This window comes from Helianthus annuus, chromosome 4 (assembly GCF_002127325.2).
Source record: "Helianthus annuus cultivar XRQ/B chromosome 4, HanXRQr2.0-SUNRISE, whole genome shotgun sequence".
In the NCBI taxonomy this organism is placed as follows: domain Eukaryota; kingdom Viridiplantae; phylum Streptophyta; class Magnoliopsida; order Asterales; family Asteraceae; genus Helianthus; species Helianthus annuus.
Window position 1 is genome coordinate 3,923,796 of NC_035436.2, and position 20,713 is coordinate 3,944,508.

At 38.9% G+C, this 20,713-nt stretch overlaps 1 protein-coding gene across 1 annotated transcript; it reads left to right on the forward strand.

The window, feature by feature from the left end:
- The first annotated feature begins 4,575 nt into the window (after positions 1–4,575).
- Positions 4,576–5,868, forward strand: LOC110935562 (TMV resistance protein N-like). The gene is made up of 2 exons (XM_022177937.2): positions 4,576–4,655; positions 5,305–5,868. Exon 2 carries the CDS (start codon positions 5,320–5,322, stop codon positions 5,824–5,826), a length of 507 nt encoding a protein of 168 aa, XP_022033629.1. The 5' UTR covers positions 4,576–4,655; positions 5,305–5,319; the 3' UTR covers positions 5,827–5,868.
- The last annotated feature ends 14,845 nt before the right edge of the window (positions 5,869–20,713 follow it).

Consider the following 20,713-nt stretch of genomic DNA (forward strand, 5'->3'; position numbering starts at 1 on the left):
TAGTAACGTTTTCTCTTTTCTTCACTCACAACCAACACTCACCAACACTTTTAAAAGTCAAATTTGCATAATACCATTATCATATCAAAGATTTAAATAACTCAAGTTACCACAACGGTCAATTGGATTTCGAAAGCAACAAACCCCGCCCTCATCATTCGTAAAACTAAAATTTCATCACAAGACCAAAAACAACAACTAAGAAGACATGATGCATTATATATTAACCCGTCTTGGTTTGGAGCGTTAACTCATGTGTTGTTTGTTCTGTTTCTAGAATGGTTATGAAGTGTTCTCCATGATCAGAATTCAAAAGGAGTGAAGTAGCTTATTAATGCTTATTGTGACCAACAATTTGTTGAGTTTAATTTTATTGCGTTTTTGTTTGAAGGGCATCATCTTAGTGGGGAGCAGACTCCTAATGAGGTTCTCTCTCTCTCTCAATCTCTCTCTCTCTCTCTATCACACACAAGATACAATAAGAGGGAGATTTCTTCGAAAAGTGATCTAAGCTTATTCATTTCCCAGTCCAGTAATTTCATTGATTTAGATACACTATACTCATGAAAATTCTAGTAAATTTGTTTAAAACTTCGATTACTATGTCAGATTTTATCTATTTCAACTGTGTTTTTTTCTTTAATATTCACGTAATGGATGTTAATTTAATTTCTGCATTATACAAGCCTCTTCTAGCTTGGCTTCGGTAAAGAACAATGGTATAAACAGAAAGATAACAACACACATAAATTAGCGACAAAACATGACAAAATCTTATTCAAAAGTAATTCTTCGTCGGTAAAGGTTTCAAACTTTGTATTTAGTAGAATTGGTTTTCTATTCAAAAGGGGGTGGCGGCGCAACTTGTTGCCCGACTACCTGCCATTGCTTTGTAAATTGCCCTTTTTCGTGTGGAATGATATTATGAGACGTAAAAAAAAAAAAAAATTGGATGATCATCGATGATCATCTAATACAGAAGATCAATCTCTCTAACAGATGAGAGATTATTACAACGATAACAACTAACCAGAATAACAAACTGTGAGAGAACAAGAGAGTGAAACATGTGAGAGAGTTACATCTCTGAACTGACAAGAGGCCTTTTATACTCCAGTCACAAGATATATATTACAACCAGGCCCTCTAACTATGCTTCATGAAGATCGCAGTCACTCAAATGTTCCACTTAACATCCTGATAAATACAACACTATACTCATAAGTCCATAAGATATCATAAATGATATATAACATGATGAAAGTTATATTTAAACAAGTGAATGAAATATGTGACACTAATGTCACATTATTATAACATCCCCCTTCATTTCAGTTGTTCTAAACATATCAACCAAGCCCAATCTTTTACAAAAGTTCTCATGTTGGGCAACACTTAACCCTTTAGTAAAGATATCTGCAAGTCGATTATCTGATTATCTGAATCAACCTTTTTAGTACATATAAAACCAATTGACATTTTTCTCTCAGAAAATACAAATCAATTTCAAAATGTTTTGTTCTTTCGTGAAAAAAGGATTTGGCTGCTATAGAAATCGCAGCACTCCTATCACAAAAAAAGTTTTATTGGTAATTTACATTTCACTTTTAGTTCACTTTAAAACATTTACAACCCATACCAACTCATAAGAAGTTGAACGCATTGCTCTGCATTTAGCCTCTCCGGTAGACCTCGCAATAGTACTTTGTTTCTTGCTTTTCTAAGAAACTAAATTTCAGCCAAGAAAACACAATAATAACCTGTAAAAGATATAAATTATATCAAATAAGGTATAAAATCAACACTTTTATGTACTAATATTGGAAAAGTGTGTTTCTTATATACTTTTGATTTTTAGGATTAAAAGAGCTTAAACGTACAAAAAGAACAAATTAACGGTAGAAGCCATCATAAATACAAAAGAAGAGAAGTTGACACTTCATACCAACCCTCCAAGCTTCACCCCAAGACCAAAAACAACAAATAAGAAGACAAGCATGGGGCCATGCCACCAAGGCATGGGGCCGTGCCTCACTCCAGATTAAGAAAAGACAAATAGAAGCTTACAAGAGACACGAGGCCGTGTCCCATGGACATGGGCCGTGGTCAGCTCTCAAATATGCAAAATCTCCATTAGTACAACAAGTACAAGGACACAGGGCTGTACCGTTGACACACGGGGCCGTGTGAGCAAACGGACTAACACAGCTTATTAAATGAAGACATAGAAGAAGGAGACATTGGGTCATGCCCTCCAGGCGCGGGGCCATATGAGGAGTTTGTTTCTAGCTATAAATAGGGATGTTTGGTTCAATTTTAATCCATCCCTTGGCAAACCACTTCTCTCACACCTGCTACCACTCCACCACCACAATACCACCATCATCCACCACATCCCTCCATCATCCATTCTTAGAGTGTGTGTAGTAGTCTCGGGATCCAAGATTGATCATAAGAGTTTTTGTCAAACAAATGTCATGCTTGGCTAATCTCTTACATCACTTGGTGAGTACAAGCCTTTTATGTATTTCTTTTAATTTCCAAGCTTTGGTTAACTTTTTAATTAGGTATGTATTAATGATTTTAATAACTAATTTTTATATTGAAAGTGAACTTTATTCTATCATCTCTTTATGTTTCATTGATTCACTCATTCGTGTCTTTACGGTCTATATAAAGCGGGTTAACTGTCTGGAAGGGGTTAGAAAGGTGGTTTGGGTAAAGTTTTTGCCTCGTTGAGTGTATAGATCCTGCGAGTACTTGTTTCAAGCTTATTAGGACTTCTCTTGAGGCAGATAGCATCAAATCGAGAGAAGTAATAACGGATTGAATCCCTTATAAATAAACTACTATTAAAACTTTAAACTAGCCTTGCGGGACTGTATCCTTGCTGACTCAGACCAATATGGCCGAGGGTAGCGTTGCCTCCAAAAGATGGACATGCCACATTTTGCATTGATAACTTACTTAATTTTCTTTCAATATTCCGGCCTTGCGGGACTGTTTCCCTGTTGACTCAGACCGATATGGCTGAGGGTAGTGTTGCTTCAAAAAGAGAAACATGCCACTATAACTAAGATAATCTCTTAAAAAACCCAAAGTGCGGAAATCATCAAAAGATACGTAAAAGATGAGTCATATCCAAGTGATGCTATCTTGTCTATTTGTTTCTTTTATTATTTTAGTTTCTTTTTATTTATCTTTTATTTACAAAAAAAAAAAGATGAGTCATATCCAAGAATGTTCCACGACTTATGTGTCCATTATTATAGTTTTACTAAATTATGACGAAATGTTACTTTTTGTGGATGAAACCAATGTTTCATAACCGGTCGTCTTACTTATGACCTGCGCGTTGAGGCGAAGGCGTCAAATCGATACCCCAAAAAACATATGTGAAAACGTAAAACCGTACACACGCGTGGAACGTTTTAGTCTTTCATTGCGAAATGTTATGATGTCTATTAAAAATAATATAAATCTTAATTAATTTTATTTTGTTATTTAGTTTAACTTGAAGATGTATTTTAAATTTGTGAGAATTTGATATATGATTAATTGAATATAATAATATAATAATAATAGATGATTATTAAATGCAGAGTAAAATATTATAACAACATTTCATATTCCATTTCTCATGGGGAGACTTTCAAGTTCCAAATTCAACTTTTATAAAAACATTTCAAATTCCAATTCTTGTGCATAAACTTTCAATTTCCAAATACAACTTTTCTGTTTCATCTCAAAGCCATAAACCACTACCACCGCTAAAGCCAAAACCTCGCACTCACAACTGCCAATCGAGTATTTTCCCGACGATATAGACGGATACAAAGACTACAACCTATCCTCTCGTCTTTGACAGTTCAAACACATTATATATCTATACGAAATAAAACCAAAACGGTACTACGTGATTACATCTTGCACATTGAAATCATCCCATCTCTCCTATATGAAATTTTTTAATTTTGTTTTCCCTTTAATCTATAGGTACGTGTTCGCGTTTATAATTTCCACTATCTTCTTAACCGACATGTTGACACCATTGAAATCTTTTTCATTTTGAACTTTTCATAATTGCCATAATGTTACCAATGAGTTTCTTCCAATTTTTTGACCCTTTATGGTTATCCAGCACATTAAGAATGTCTCTGCAAGTCTCTATATTCGGGCTAGAAGGTAGTTTGAGCCACCTAAATATAGCCCACCATATAACTTTTGAATCAACACATAGTGCATCTAAGCCAATTAAGGAGTCTTGAGATACACTTGAATCTATGGAGTAGGCTATTCTTATGTGTTTGAAAAGGAATAATGGCAGCCAAACTTTTACAAGTTAGATCATTAGAGAGAATTTTTAAAATTGAGATTATTAAAATCCAATAACTCTTGATAGGTGTGAAAGCATAAAAAGTTCTATGGAAAAATACTCGCCTATATCGAGAAGGAATGCCACAATATCCTAAAGTACCCTTTTCTTTAACTACCCATCTTACTTACATCAATCCTTCGAAGCCTCCCTCCTCCACCTACCTGCTCTGTATACTCTACTCACCACCATTGACTCCTCCTCCTTCCCGGTCAACTTGTCATCAACTCATTGAAAACACCGCCCCTCACACCACTGTCGTCGTTATGCTCGTCACAAGGTCAGATCCTATCTCTCTCTCTCTCTCTCTCTCTCTCTCTCTCTGTATATATATACATATTAGATCTGTTATGCCGTAAATTTATTTTTTGCTAACCAGAAAATCGAATCATGTGTTCACTATGTACGGTTTTTCTTTTAAGGTCAAATCATTTCACAATAAGTTTACGTTTTTACGATTGATGAGCAGTGATGACTGCTGACTTATTGGGTTTCTATGTTTGGAACCTGTAGTATGGTATTTTGACTAATTTTAGTTATTTTGATGATTTTCCTCCTTTGCCGGCGTGATCCCTGTACTATGGTATATGAGAAAAAAAATGTTTTTATAAATAATTCTCTAATGTATAAAATAATAGTATGGTATAAAATAATTACTAGTGGGCAAATAATTACCATGTGGACCCTTGAGAATTGAAATGATAGCCTTACGAATTTATCAAGAACTTTCCTTTAAAGTTTCACAACATGATTGGTGTTTATATATATTTTTAATATTGTTTTCTTATGTTATAAGAAGGTAAGACGAAATTTCGTAGCCATGATAGAAATAATATCATGCATCTCCTTATATAAATCTCATTTGAGTAGATAAAAACAATTCAAACCACATAAATCTTCATCTAAATTGGTTTCATATTACTCTACAGATTCTAAATACATCAATGGCATGTTCATCATCTTCTTCTCACTCTGCACCCGTCTCTTCTTCTCGTTCGTGTAAATATGATGTATTTCTTAGTTTTAGAGGAGAAGATACCCGCAAGACATTTGTTGATCATCTATATTCTGCTCTTACACAACACCTTATCCGTGTTTACAAGGACGATGAAACACTTCCACGAGGTGTATCCATCAATCAATCCCTCTTCGAGGCTATTGAAGAATCACGAATTGCTGTCATAGTATTCTCCAAAAACTATGCAGATTCTTCATGGTGTTTGGAAGAACTTGCACATATTATGAAATGTAAGGATGAGAGAGAGCTTATTGTTTTACCCATATTTTATGATGTGGAACCCACAGAAGTGAGAAATCAGAAAGGGAAATTTGGAAAAGCATTTGCCAAACAAAAGGCGAAGAACGTCACCAGAGCTGAAATATGGAGAAAAGCATTTGTTGATGTGAGTAACATCGCTGGATGGGAGCCAAAGAACATTGCTAACGGGTAATTTTTTAATCCAAAGTCTCTGCGTGTAGTTGACATGATTTTACAACTCAATTATACATTTTATCTTACAATTAGTTTCAATCTTATATAATACATTCATTTGTTCAACGTATGTGTACACAAGCCAAGCTATATCTTTATCTACGCTTGGAAGCAACCCCTTTTAATTAAAAGAGCTTGAACTTAAGCTCACTCGTTTAAGGCTTTTTGTGTAAATTTTAAAGTCAGCGTTGGCTCAATCTCGGGGAGTCATGCTATGAGCCATTGAGCCTATATCTTCGGGGCTGCTTGTTTAGCTTAATGAAGCTCTTAATGGTTCAGATCTCTTACTCTTACTGGTTTAGCACTTAATGGTTTGGACTGTTTGTTTCCTGAGGAGATGTCTGAATGATTATTTGCCTCGGATTAAGCATTATAATGAGTCTGAATGGTTAAGACCTCTTATCTGAATTAGTTAGACATTTGCCTCTGAACAGTTAAGCATTATAATGGCTCTTAATAGTTCAGAACTCTTACTGATTCAGCACTTAATGGTTCAGAACTTTACTAGTTCAGCACTTTCCTATTCAGAAGTTGCCAAACAACCCCTTAGTTTTTTTCTCTTCCGCATTTCAGTTAAAGATTTAAAATTTGTTTGTAACTCATTCTTTTTAGTTTGTTGATACTAAGGGGGGTAGGGGTGGTCATCAATCATCACTCACTTACAACTTCCAATCAAAATCCCTCATGTCATCGAGCCTTTTTTAATTGCTAGTGATGAATTTTTGTGGAAATGCCCATCACTCACAACACACCCATCTCCATTTGAAAATAACTCACCACTCAAACATGAATAACGCTGATGTGGTTCCAACAATTTAATTGTTGGCCAAAGCAAAGAGAAAGAAACTAGAGAGAACTTGGAGATTTAGAGATAGCCTTTTAGATTAATTTTCTGCATATCATTCTCCAAACCAATATCCTCTTTTAAAGGAAACAAAATAACTAACACCCCACTACTTCCTAATGCTACGTAACATGAGAATATGGGCATTCCCACTATCTCTTTATTCACATACTAATTAACATAAACTTACAAGTAAATAAAGAAATTATAAAGAAATTAAACTTATGCATGGAACCAGGGTGTGGCACATAACATTCCCTCCCGCTCAAACAATCCTTGTCCTCAAGGATATGCAATCGAAAGATGCTCGACCACGGCGGCCGCCAGTCGGTCCTGGTAGTGGCATTCGGAACCGTCTTATTGGGTTGCCACGGAGGGCGCCACTCGCGTTCTTCGGCTACGTCTTCTCTCGATGTTCCCTTGCCCTTTGGCGAGTTTCGGTTGTGTTGTTGGCATGTCGGAGGGTTGAAGACACGAGCCGAAATTGTGGCCGGTGTAATCTGTAGGTTCGAAGGTGCAATGTTTTCAATAGATGGTGTTGGTTTGGTGGTCACAAAAAACATGTGTGAAGCTGATAGTTTGGTGGCTGGTTTGGTTTTTGGTGGTGGGTAGGCAACAGTTTGTAGTGGTGTGGCAGGAGTGGGTGACATGGCTGGTGGTGCGGTAGCGGAAACGGGTGATGGAGGAGATTTGATGACAACGGTTGGTGGTGGTGAGGGTGACAGATTCAGTGGTTTGGTGCAGATGCGGGTGACGGGAGACGGAACAGGAGGTTCGGGAGCGGAGGCGGGCGGTGATGGAATATGGGTTAGGGGGCTTCCCATGCGGTTCGAATCGATCGGAACTCGTTGAGAAGGGTTTGCAACTGAGACTCGAGCTTCGCAAGGGATTCGTTCATCCATTGATAGAACTCGGTTTCGGATAGAGTTTGAGCAGCCATAGGTCCGAAGGTGGATCAAGTCAGCTCTGATACCACTGATGTGGTTCCAACAATTTAATTGTTGGCCAAAGCAAAGAGAAAGAAACTAGAGAGAACTTGGAGATTTAGAGATAGCCTTTTAGATTAATTTTCTGCATATCATTCTCCAAACCAATATCCTCTTTTAAAGGAAACAAAATAACTAACACCCACTACTTCCTAATGCTACGTAACATGAGAATATGGGCATTCCCACTATCTCTTTATTCACATGCTAATTAACATAAACTTACAAGTAAATAAAGAAATTATAAAGAAATTAAACTTATGCATGGAACCTGTGGCACATAACAAACGCGTGATAGGATCCACGCGTTATACATGAGGCCGACGGCGGTATTTGGAATTCCATCACTCGTTATGGGGGCTTATCACGCACACACACAACCGCCCCAAGTCCCCTTAAAGCACGTATGTAACAGGATTTCATTACTCTCCAAAAAAAAGTAGAAAATTGAATTGTAATCTTTATATATTGTATTGAAATCAATGAGAAAGGCTGATTGGAAATTATTTACCTCTTACGTGGTATCAGAGCAACATCCTAAAACCTTTCAAAACTTCTACCGCAAGCCTTCTCTCTTAGCCGATATATATTATTATTTATTTGTTTTATTTAGAGATATATATGGTTTAGATAGATGATCAATTGTATTTGTATTGAGATTGTATTTCCTACATTAGAGTTAGGCTGGCATTGTATTTATCCCTATTTATAGGGCTTTCTTTTGTGAATAATGATCATCGACTTTTACAGATCATAAACTCTTTTATAGTATGAGAGCTTCGGTTCTGCATATCCCTTCCCTTTCTTCCTTTTTTTTTTCCGATTAAGCCCTTCTTTCTCTTCCAATTATTCAACCTAACAGCAGGTCACCATGACCGATGACAAAACATTCTCCTCCAAACCAGATGACCAGCACCCTAAAACCCTTCATCCAGCTTACTCTGTTTCGAACATCCAGTCAAAAATTCGAACTCTTGATGGCACCTCTGCTACATATTCCTCCTGGGTAAAATTGTTCAAATTCCACTGTGTCGCATACCGGGTTCTAAACCACATAGACGATACACAGCCCCCAGCAACCACAGATCCAAATTATTCGGAGTGGAAGGAATTGGATGCCTTGGTCTCTCAAAGGATATATAGCACGGTCTCTGATGATTTACTAACCAGAATTCTCGACACCGAAGCTTCGGCTCGCACCATTTAAGCTCACTCATTTAAGGCTTTTGTGTAAATTTTAAAGTCAGCGTTGGCTCAATCTCGGGGAGTAATGCTATGAGCCTATGATGACTTCAACATGTTCTATGTTTGGAACCTATTTAATGATCGTGTTAGTCAAAATTTCAAGTTAACAAAAAAATTAGTCTTTTGTTTTTTATTGTTTGCATTGATATACAAATTCATTTGTTTTTTATTTATCTATTTTTTGAACATCGGCTAAAGCTATCTACTATCCTTACTTTTATGGTATATGTAGAGTTGACATTATAGATTGGGTGGATCCATCTTCGGGGCTGGCTGTTTAGCTTAATGAATCTCTTAATGGTTCAGACCTTTTACTTTTACTGGTTTAGCACTTAATGGTTCGGACTGTTTGTTTCCTGAGCAAATGTCTGAATGATTATTTGCCTTTGAATGATTAAGCATTATAATGAGTCTAAATGGTTAAGACCTCTTATCTGAATTGGTTAGACATTTGCCTTTGAACGGTTAAGCATTATAATAACTCTTAATAGTTTAGACCTCTTACTGATTCAACACTTAATGGTTCAGAACTTATTACTGGTTCGGCACTTACCTATTTAGAAGTTGCCAAAAAGCCCTTTAGTTTATTTCTCTTCCGCATTTCAGTTAAAGATTTAAAATTTGTTTGTAACTCATTCTTTTTAGTTTGTTGATACTAAAGGGGGTAGGGGTGGTCATCACTCATCACTCACTCACAACTTCCAATCAAAATCCCCCATGTCATCAAGCCTTTTTCCATCGCTAGTGATGGATTTTAGTGGAAATGACCATCACTCACCACACACCCATCTCCATTTAAAAATAATTCACCACTCAAACATGAATAACGCGCGATAAGATCCACGTGTTATACATGAGGCCGACGGTGGTGTTTGGAATTCCATCACTCGTTATGGGGGCTTATCGCGCACACACACACAACCGTCCCAAGTCCCCTAATGGCACGTATGTAATAGGATTTCATTACTCTCCAAAAAAAGTAGAAGATGGAATTGTAATCTTTTATATATTCTGTTGAAATCAATGAGAAAGGCCGACTGGAAATTATTTACCTCTTACGTGGTATCAGAGCAACATCCTAAAACCTTTTAAAACTTCTACCGCAAGCCTTCTCCCCTTCTTTTCTGTTTCGATCAACACCATGTACCTGTTAGGGGTATCGGATCAGAGTAGGCTCGAGCGGAAGCGGAACAAACACATACACACACACACTATAGCAAAAAATAAAGAACACGAGAATTTACGTGGTTCGGTCAAGGTGACCTACGTCCACGGGTTGCAACTAGGGTTAGGATTTTATTACTGAGGTGATACCAATTACAAAGATCCTATCAACTATTAATAATGCCCAAATTAGGGTTTACAACTTGTTGACCAAGAAACCGTAAAATAGGAAACCGGATATCAGACTTAACAAAAAACTAGCGCATATACGAATCTGTTCCATATTCCATATTAGCGCATCTAGCAATAGTAGCAATAGATTAGAGCATCTATTAGAGCATCTGTCACAATTAGAGCATCTGTGAACAGTAGATGCAATAGATTAGAGCATCTATCATCTAGAGCATCTATTAGAGCATCTATGAAACACTAGCGCATCAAACAATAGAACATATGCAGATGCTCTATTCTGTTCCTGCATTCCTGTTCCTGCATTGGAGGCTTTGCATAAACCACAAAGTCTATCCCACTTGGACGCTTTGCATAAACCACAAAGTCTATCCAAGTAAACCTATCACCGGTTCAAGTCTTTCAAGCCTCCAGTTCCCAAGAACAAGCTAAGACTTCAGTCACATCCAAACGACCTAGTTTCAACCACACCTCTCATCAAGTACCTGAGAGACCAGTTGAAGCTCCCACAAGCTCCAACCCAGCCATGACTGAAATCGGTACTGACCCATCCTGTGTCTCAACCGGCTTGCACGATCCACCATCTCCAGAGGTACACCGAGAATCAATACCACTCTCCACATTTTGCAAACCATTTCCAGGAGAGCATTTTTCTTCAGTCGGAACTTTCGTCTTCAAAACCCAACGGTTCTTCGTGATTGTACCCGGAACACGACCCGTGCTCCCACTATCACCAATTCCTCTGACTGGCTTAAACATAGACCCCCGACCACATTCAACTGACATCTCCAAAGCATTAGGATTCAAGTTCGCAAATTGAACCCTCTTCCGCTTACTAGATTCAGTGAACCAGACTTTATGCTGTACAGGGACGGCTACCCCCTCAGCAGGTATCTCAACTAGATACAACGATCCTTGTCTCCTCCCACAGGCAATAACAAGATTTCCATCAATCACCTTCCACTTCCCACCACCAAACTTAACATCTAGTCCCTGTTTATCCAGTTGACTAACACAAATAAGTTTCTTCGTTAAACCTGGAATTACCCTGACGTTCTTTAAGTTCCATGTAGTGCCCAGTGGAGTCTTCAGATTGACATCTCCTATACCCGTAACATTAAGAACATGACCGTTAGCTAATCGTACCTTTCCGAAGTCTCCTTTTTTCAGATTCACCATCGTCTCCCCGCTGTGCATGGCGTGAAAGAAGAACCAGAATCCATAGCCCAAGAATCTATAGACTCTTCACAACAAACCAGTACGTCACCATCAGATTCATCTGACACAACACTGTTTACACACTGCTTACCATCCTCTTTCTTAGGATCAGGACACTCATTTTTAACATGCCCCTTTTCACCACAGTTCCAGCACCTCACATTCTTCCCAGCTTTAGACAAGCTTTTCCCACGACTCCCACTGCTTCTGTTTTTACCTCTTCCCCTGCTAACATTGAGCATACCAGAAGTAGATCCTCCACTAGTGTTCCTCCGCCGAACATCTTCACCCAAAACACTATCCCGGACCCGATCAAACTTCAAATTTCCAGTTCCAGCAGTTTGAGTGACCGTTGTCACAAATCCTGACCAGCTATCAGGTAAGGAAGATAACAAAACCACAGCCAGAGTGTCATCATCCAACTTCATGCCCACAGTTGCTAACCTGGACAAAATTGAATTGACTTCGCTAATGTGATCAGCAACTGAACTGCCCTAGCTCATCCTCATATTAAACAGTTCCCTCATCAAAAACACCCTATTACCGGCAGACGGCTTCTCATACATATTTGACAGAGCTGCTAACATATCACGAGCAGCTGTTTCTTTCATGATATTAAATGCAACACTCCTCGTCAAAGCCAGTGTAATTTTACCTCTTGCCTTTTTGTCCTTTGAGTTCCAAATTGCCTCGGCAGCTTTATCCATTCCAGCAGGTTTTTCTTCTAGTACCACATCCAAATCGCATTCACCAAGCAACGCCTCTATTTGCATTCTCCACCACGCAAAATCAGTACCGTTGAACTTCTCGATTCGGAACTTCCCGTCTTCAGCCATAGCAAATGAGAAAACCAGAAAAAACCACAAGGAACCAAGCAACCGAAAACCTAATCGCCAAACACCCTAAAACCACCAGACTGCAACAGCAAACCCTACAGCGCAAACCCTAGACCTTACGAGCCGTAACCAGAGAATAGGTACGGGCCGTAAACAAGTAAGCGGCGACGACAGCAACAGCAGATCAAGATCTCTCATCCACCTCTCTCCTTCTCCTGCGATAACCGTGTGAACCGTGTATTTTACTGAACCTTTGGCTCTGATACCACTTGTTAGGGGTATCGGATCAGAGTAGGCTCGAGCGGAAGCGGAACAAACACACACACACTAGCAAAAAATAAAGAACACGAGAATTTACGTGGTTCGGTCAAGGTGACCTACGTCCACGGGTTGCAACTCGGGTTAGGATTTTATTACTGAGCTGATACCAATTACAAAGATCATATCAACTATTTATAATGCCCAGGTTTACAACTTGTTGACCAAGAAACCGTAAAATAGGAAATCGGATATCAGACTTAACAAAAAACTAGCGCATATACGTATCTGTTCCATATTAGCGCATCTAGCAATAGTAGTAATAGATTAGAGCATCTATCATCTATTAGAGCATCTGTCACAATTAGAGCATCTGTGAACAGTAGATGCAATAGATTAGAGCATCTATCATCTAGAGCATCTATCATCTAGAGCATCTATTAGAGCATCTATGAAACACTAGCGCATCAAACAATAGAGGATATGCAGATGCTCTATTCTGTTCCTGCATTCCTGCAAAGCCTTCATATCTAACAGTACCACCTTTCATCCCTATTAGTCTGCCATGGACCCTACGCTTCACCCTGCAGTGATAGTTTCTGACATCAAGAATTTATTCCAATCACTCTTGAGTTTGAAACTGCTCCCTATGGCTCTTGATTAGAATTATTTAAAGTGCACTGCCGCGCTTACCACGTTATCGACCATCTTGGTCCAAAACCTCTACCTGCGACCTCCACATCCTCTGGTGATGCTAAGAAAGACTCTTCCCCTCCACCCGATGATTCTTGGTCTCGCATTGATTCCATATTCTTTTAATGGAGCTATGGCTCAGTCTCTACAGAGCTACCCCACTAACCAGATCTAACCACCTATGAAGCATGGATGGCTCTTAGGAGCCTTTTCAAGATAACAAAAATGCCAGGGCTGTTTATCGGCTCAAGAATTTGCAAACATCCATCTTTTAAATTTCCCCAGTATGTCAGCCTACGGCTATGTAACACAGGAACAGGTACGAGACTGATGTATGGGGATGATATGGGTACGGGGAATGATAAAACTCAAAAATCCGAGATACGGGTACGGCAAAAATAAAAATATATTAAACAAAGTCCAAAATAGATATATATCGATGTAAAGTGTAAACTCTAAAAACACTACATCAATCATAGGTAATTAATTATCAATAGTCAAATCATTTTAAAATTGTGGTTCATCTAGTGAGAGATCGGCAATCTTCAAAAACCCAACATCTTCCATTGAATCAAAAGCATCTCCACCCACATCCCACATCTTTACATCATCATTCGGAGATTATGTTACATATACTAATTGCATGTTTCTTTCCCAGTAATACATGCTCATTATTACATATATATGAAGCACATGACGCATGATATAGCATGGTGAAACATCTTTCTCATATATGATTCCCTTTATCATCAGTTTTGAATTTATTTGTAAGCAGTTGCCTCTGCAAACGAGGAACAACACCTGCAAACCTCCTCCTTTGTAGTAACGTCCACCACCACAACAACCGTACCTTCAACCTCCATGTCTTCCACCACATCCACTGTCATTGTTAAAACCCTATAAATACATAGAAACGCCCCCAAACATTTTCAAGTCGTCCCCATTAACCCGAAAACATTTTGGATCCTTCCCCATAAACCGAAAACGTTTAGGAAATGTCCCCATGGCGTTTCTGTCCCCAAAACGTTCCCAGGACGGTACTCCCTCTAAACAGGCGTCCCTGTGCATCATAGGCCTACTGCCAAGAACTCAAATCTCTTGATGATAACTTGCTGGAGTAGGTACACCAGTCGATAACCAGCGCCTTGTTTTGCAATTAATCAGCGGGCTTACAGAATAATTTAATGGCATCGCAATGATCCTTCAACAACGCGAACCCCTACCAAATTTTCAGGAAGCTCGTTCAGGCCTATCACACTCAGTATACGCCTACATATTTTGAGCAAACATTATACACCATGTCTCTGATCTCCTGATCCGACTTTGTATATGGATACCGTTGCGACTGGACATATGCAAAACAACTCAGGTAACTTCTCTTTGTCTTCTTTTAATAATTGCATGTCTAAAAATATTATTGTTGATGACGCAATACCATTCCCATACTTGGACAAGGCAACCAACAACTTTCACTAGGGGTGTTCAAAATCATCCGAATCCGAATCCAAATCCGAATTATCCGAATTATCCAAAAATTCGGATATCCGAAAATTCGGATATCCGGATATCCGAAATTCGGATAATCTGAATTTTCGGATTCGGATTCGGATAGTAATTTCAGAAAATTTCGGATATTTCGGATATCCGAAACATTTTTTTATTATATTTGTATAATATATAAATACCCTTTAAAAGTTAAAACCTAATAACCCTAATCCATTCTCTCCGGCCGCTCTCACACCCCACGTCCCCACCCACAACGACCCACATCCAGATTCAGATTCGAACAACTGAGCATCGAAGATCGAGATCTGAAATTCGACGTTTCAAGGTTTGTGTCCATATATCGATTATCGAATCTGATTTGTTCAACAGTTTATATGCGAACATCAAAGGTTCAATCAGTTTATACACGATTTACTGATTCAGTTTTACACAATTCGTTTCAGTTTCAAAACATGGAAGCTGTTTATATACGATTTGGAAGCTGTTTATATACGATTTGGAAGTTGTTTAGTGTTTATTTACGATTTGTTTGTTTAAATCATTGAAGATGTTCTTTTTTTTTCTCTTGGTTTTGTTCCCTATATTTGTTCCAACTTCCAACAGTAGATTAATTCACAAATACCTTGTATTTTGATTCAAGAGTAAAGTTGCTCCATAAGAGTAAAGTTGCTCCATAGATTTATTCACAAATACCTTGTATTTTGATTTTTGAAAACATTCAGTTGAACTTTGAACAGATCTTTCTATTTGCTATTTGGTATGTTAGAAAAGTTGATATTTTTATTTGAAATTTTTTTTAGAATTTCGGATATCCGGTTCATTATCCGTATATGAAATTTCGGATATCCGAAATTTCGGATACGGATTCGGATAGTGAAATCCACTATTCGAAATGTTCGGATATCCGACTTTCGGATATCCGAAACTCGGATATCCGGTTTTGAACACCCCTAACTTTCACCACCTTTTCGACCCATCAGGGGCGAGGCTTTGTTTTTAGTAAATTAGGGTTTTCTATTCAGAAGGGGATGACGACGCAGTTTGTTGTTCGTCTACCTGCTATCCTTATGTAATTTGCCCTGGTGATTGGAATCAAATACTACAAAAATTAATGATAAAAAAATTAAATAATGTTCTTTATGCACCCAACCTAATTAAATAACTCGTGTCCATTCCTCGCCTAACAACCGGTAATTTAATTTCTATTGTCTTTGACCTATTTGGTTTTCTTGTGAAGAACATCAACATGGGGAAGCCTATCCTACGATGCAATAGTACGGTTGACCCCTATCCTCTCACCCTTGAACTAGCTACAACTTTCAACTCTCTATCAACTTTTGCTACTCTCACTCAAGAACGTTGGCATCAACGACATGGACACCCGGCCCACAAATTATTACAGTCTTTGAAGTCTTCTTCTTTTATTGATTATCGAGAAATAATTAAAACTATTTTTAGTCCTGTGTTTTTGGTTAGTGTAAGGCTTTACCTGTTAATCATAAATTTATGCCGTTTGATATTATTCATAGTGACCTTTGGACCTCGGTCATCGTTATTACATTCTATTTCTTTTCTTGATGACCTTGCAAACATTCTTTGAACTCACCAAATTATGACCAAATCTCAAGTATATTTAATTTTCACTCGCTTCTATAATTTTATCAACACAATTTGAACGAAAACTAAAACAATTTCAATGTGACAATGGAAAAAAATTGCTAATAACAACTTTCTAAATTTTTATCATGAAAACGACATGTATTTCCGTTAAGGCGGAACCAAAAAATTCGAACCATAAACATCATGCTTCGTACCCTTCAAGACCAAGCTCACTTCCTATAAATATTTGGCACCATGCGCTTGAAGCGGCAACTTATTTACTTAATATTCTTCCCAACAAAACCCAACTTCTAATCTCCCACAAGCCTCCTATACAACTATTTACTTGAATACAAACACCTATGGGTCTTTGGGTGCTTATGCTACACATGCTTCCATCCACCATCATTCATAAGCTTGCTAATAGGTCACAATCGTGTGTTTTTTCTCGGGTACCCATTAAATCAGCGAGGCTACAAATGTCTTGACGTTAAAAGCAATAAAATATTTATATAAAGACTTGTTCACTTTGAGGAAACTATATTTCCTTATGCCATTCGGTCGCCTCACAGCACCTCCAACTATGATTTTTAACATCTAGTGTTTGTTGGAGATGTTGTCTTCAGCCCAGCCCATTAAGGCTAGCCAAGAATTAGAGAGAAGAAGGGAAAGGGTTCGGCCGGCCCTAACCCTAATGGGCTTTAAGTGTTTTAGGTCCAGTTGTTTAGTTACTTGTTTAGCAAGGGACTAACCCTAATTCTAGCCTATAAATATATCTCTTGTACTTGTAATCATTATCACTCAATAAAATACAAACCCTAGTTGCCCCCGTGGACGTAGGTTACATACTGTGACCGAACCACGTAAATCTCGTGTCTACTTTTCTTATTGCTTTCGTTTATTGACAGTATGTGTGTGATCTAAATCCTAACAACTGGTATCAGAGCTCGGGCTCTTGATCAATAACACACACCAGCCGCCTACTACCTCCTGCCTCCACCCGCCGCCGCAAACCCTATTTAGGGTTTCGCCGCCGCTAGGGTTTCCACGCCGACACCCACCGACCCGCTGCAGTTTCGCAGCTTTGCTCTAGGGCAACCAGGTACCGCCGCTGCCACCTAACCCAGATTAGGGTTTTGCCAGCCGCCGCCTACCATCTTGCCGGAACCGCAGAACCGCCGTCGCTCAAACAGAAGGGTTTCTTTACCGATTTTCGTTGTTGCGTTTTTCGGATTTTCTGCACGTTTTTCGAGGTCAGATTTCAGGGTTGTTTTTTTCAGTTTATTCTCTCACGATTCTCTGGTTAGTTTCTGTTATTCAGCAAAGATGTCTGATGATGGAAAAGTCAGAATTGAGAAGTTTGATGGGAATAATTTCGGATGGTGGAAGATACAAATCAAGGATTTGCTGATACATAAGGATCTGGATGCAGCCTTAGAGCCTCCTCCTACACCTCTAACGGATAAGTGGACAACCATTGACAAGAAGGCCATGTCAACTATCAGGCTCACTCTTTCTATGAATGTTGGCTACAATATTTCTGAACAAACCATAGAGGCTTTGTCAAATATGTATGAGAAGCCGTCTCCTGCCAACAAGGTGTTTCTGATACGGGAGTGTTTCTGATATGGGAGTTAGTCAACACTCGCATGAAAGAGGGATGTTCTGTTATTGAGCATATTAATTTGTTTAATTCTCACTTGTCTCGTTTGAATTCAGTAAAATTCAAGATAGATGATGAACTGCAAGCATGCCTGCTCTTGTCCTCATTACCTGACAGCTGGTCAGGAACTATTACTGCAGTCATTGGGGCAGTTGAGACCCTCACTTTTGCTAAAGTTCGTGACTTGATATTGAATGAGGACTCAAGAAGGAGGAATTCTGGAGAGTCAAGTTCGTTGCTCAGTACTGAGGGGAGAGGGAGAAGTAATAATAGAGGTGGAAATAGAGGAAGGTCAAAGTCAAAACGAAGAAGTAAGTCAAGACCAACAAAACCGAGAAAAGACATACAGTGCTGGAACTGTGATGAGCATAGGCACTTTAGAAATCAGTGCACTAAACCTCATAGAGACAAAAAGGAGACGAATGCTACCACAGCCTCAGATTCAGAGGATACCCTTATTTGCTGTGTCGAAAATACTGTTGAAGACTGGATTATGGATTCAGGAGCATCATTTCATGCTACTTCTAGCACAAAGAAGATGAAGAATCTACGAACAGGTAACTTTAGTAAAGTTCGTTTGGCTAATAATCACAGTCTTGATATTATAGGAGTTGGAGACATAGACTTAAAAACACCATTGGGAACCATTTGGACCTTGAAGAATGATCGGGTCATTCCTGGTTTGAAGAGGATGTTGATATCCATTGGTCAGCTTGATGATCAGGGATATGATGTCGACTTTGGTAGAGGACAATGGAAAGTTGTTAAGGGCAGTATGGTCATTGCAAGAGGAAAGAAGAGAGGTACACTATACATGGTTGAGGTACCAACTGACGGGGTTAATGCAGTATCTGATGGCCGAGTCTATCAAAGTTATGGCATCAACGACTCGGCCACATGAGTGAAAAGGGGATGAAGATGCTCGTTACCAAGGGAAAGCTTCCAGAACTGAAACAGGTCAAGTCTGAGTTTTGTGAACCGTGCATCCTTGGCAAGAAAAAGAAGGTGACTTTTGTGAAGGCAGGGAGAGCACCAAAAGCTCAGAAATTGGAGTTGATTCACTCAGACGTGTACGGGCTGACATTAGTTGCTTCACCTGGAGGATCTCGCTATTATGTGACCTTCATAGACGATTCAACACGCAAGGTATGGGTTTACTTTCTTAAACATAAATCTGAAGTTTTTGATAAATTTAAGAAATGGAAATCTGCTGTTGAACTTGAAACTGATTTGAAGGTGAAATGCTTGAAGTCTGACAACGGAGGTGAATACATCAGCAAAGAATCTACAGATTATTGGGCTGAGAGAGGGATCAAGATGATAAATACAGTTCCAGGAACTCTGCAACAGAATGGGGTTGCAGAGAGGATGAACAGAACACCATGTGAGAGAGCCAGGAGTATGAGATTGAATGCAGGGCTCCCAAAAATGTTCTGGGCTGATGTGGTTAACACCGCAGCTTATCTTATCAATCGTGGGCCTTTAGTACCGTTGGGATTCAAGATTCCTCAGGAAAAATGGAAGGGAAAAGCAGTTGGGTATGATCACCTGAGAATCTCCGGGTGTAATGCTTATGATATTGATCTTGAAGGTGACAAGTTAGATGCCAAAGCAAAGAAGTACACGCTCGTTGGATATGGGTCTGATAAAATGGGCCACAGGCTTTGGGATCATGAAAGCAGAAAGCTAGTCAGAAGCAAACATGCCGAATTCAATGAAGCAGAGCTGTACAAATACAGGAATTCGGAGAAATCAGAGGTTTAGAACGAAGTGGTTGAGTTTGACACTAATGGTCAAAAGAATGAACCAATTATAGAGCCCGAATCAGACTTTGAAGATGACACAGGACCAGAGTTTGAAGGTGGATATAATGAGACAGGAGAAGTCTCTGACAGTGGGAGCTCAGAGCATGAAGAAGAACAGCCTCCACAGCAGCCTGACCCGTCAGAAAATTGGGTCAGGAGATCCACCAGAGTTAGTAAACCGCCTAATAAATATAATCCTTCAGTTAATTATATTCTGTTGACAGAAAACGGTGAACCAGAAAGCTACTCTGAGGCAGTCAAGATGAAAGATTTTCTCCAGTGGGAGCATGCAATGAAGGATGAGATGACCTCTTTAGATAAAAACAAGACTTGGGTCTTAGTAAAGCTTCCGCCAGATTAAAGAGTTATACAAAATAAATGGGTCTTCAGGGTCAAAGAAGAACACGATGGTTCTAAACGGTACAAAGCCCGTTTAGTAGTCAAGGGGTTTCAGCAGAAGAAAGGAGTTGATTATGATGAGATTTTCTCTCCGGTGGTGAAGATGACTACCATCAGGTTTGTTCTTAGTATTGTAGCCGCATAAAAGTTGCATCTAGAGCAGTTAGATGTGAATACAGCTTTTCTACATGGTGAGCTAGATGAAGACATTTATATGGCACAACCTGAGGGATTCAAGGTTGTTGGGAAAGAGAACTGGATCTACAAATTGAAGAAGAGTTTGTATGGTCTTAAACAGACACCCAGACAGTGGTACATGAAGTTTGATAACTTCATGGAGAGATCAGGGTACAAGAGATGTCAGATGGACCATTGCTTCTATTTGAAGAAGTTCGGCAACTCTTATATCATATTGTTACTTTACGTTGACGATATGTTAAT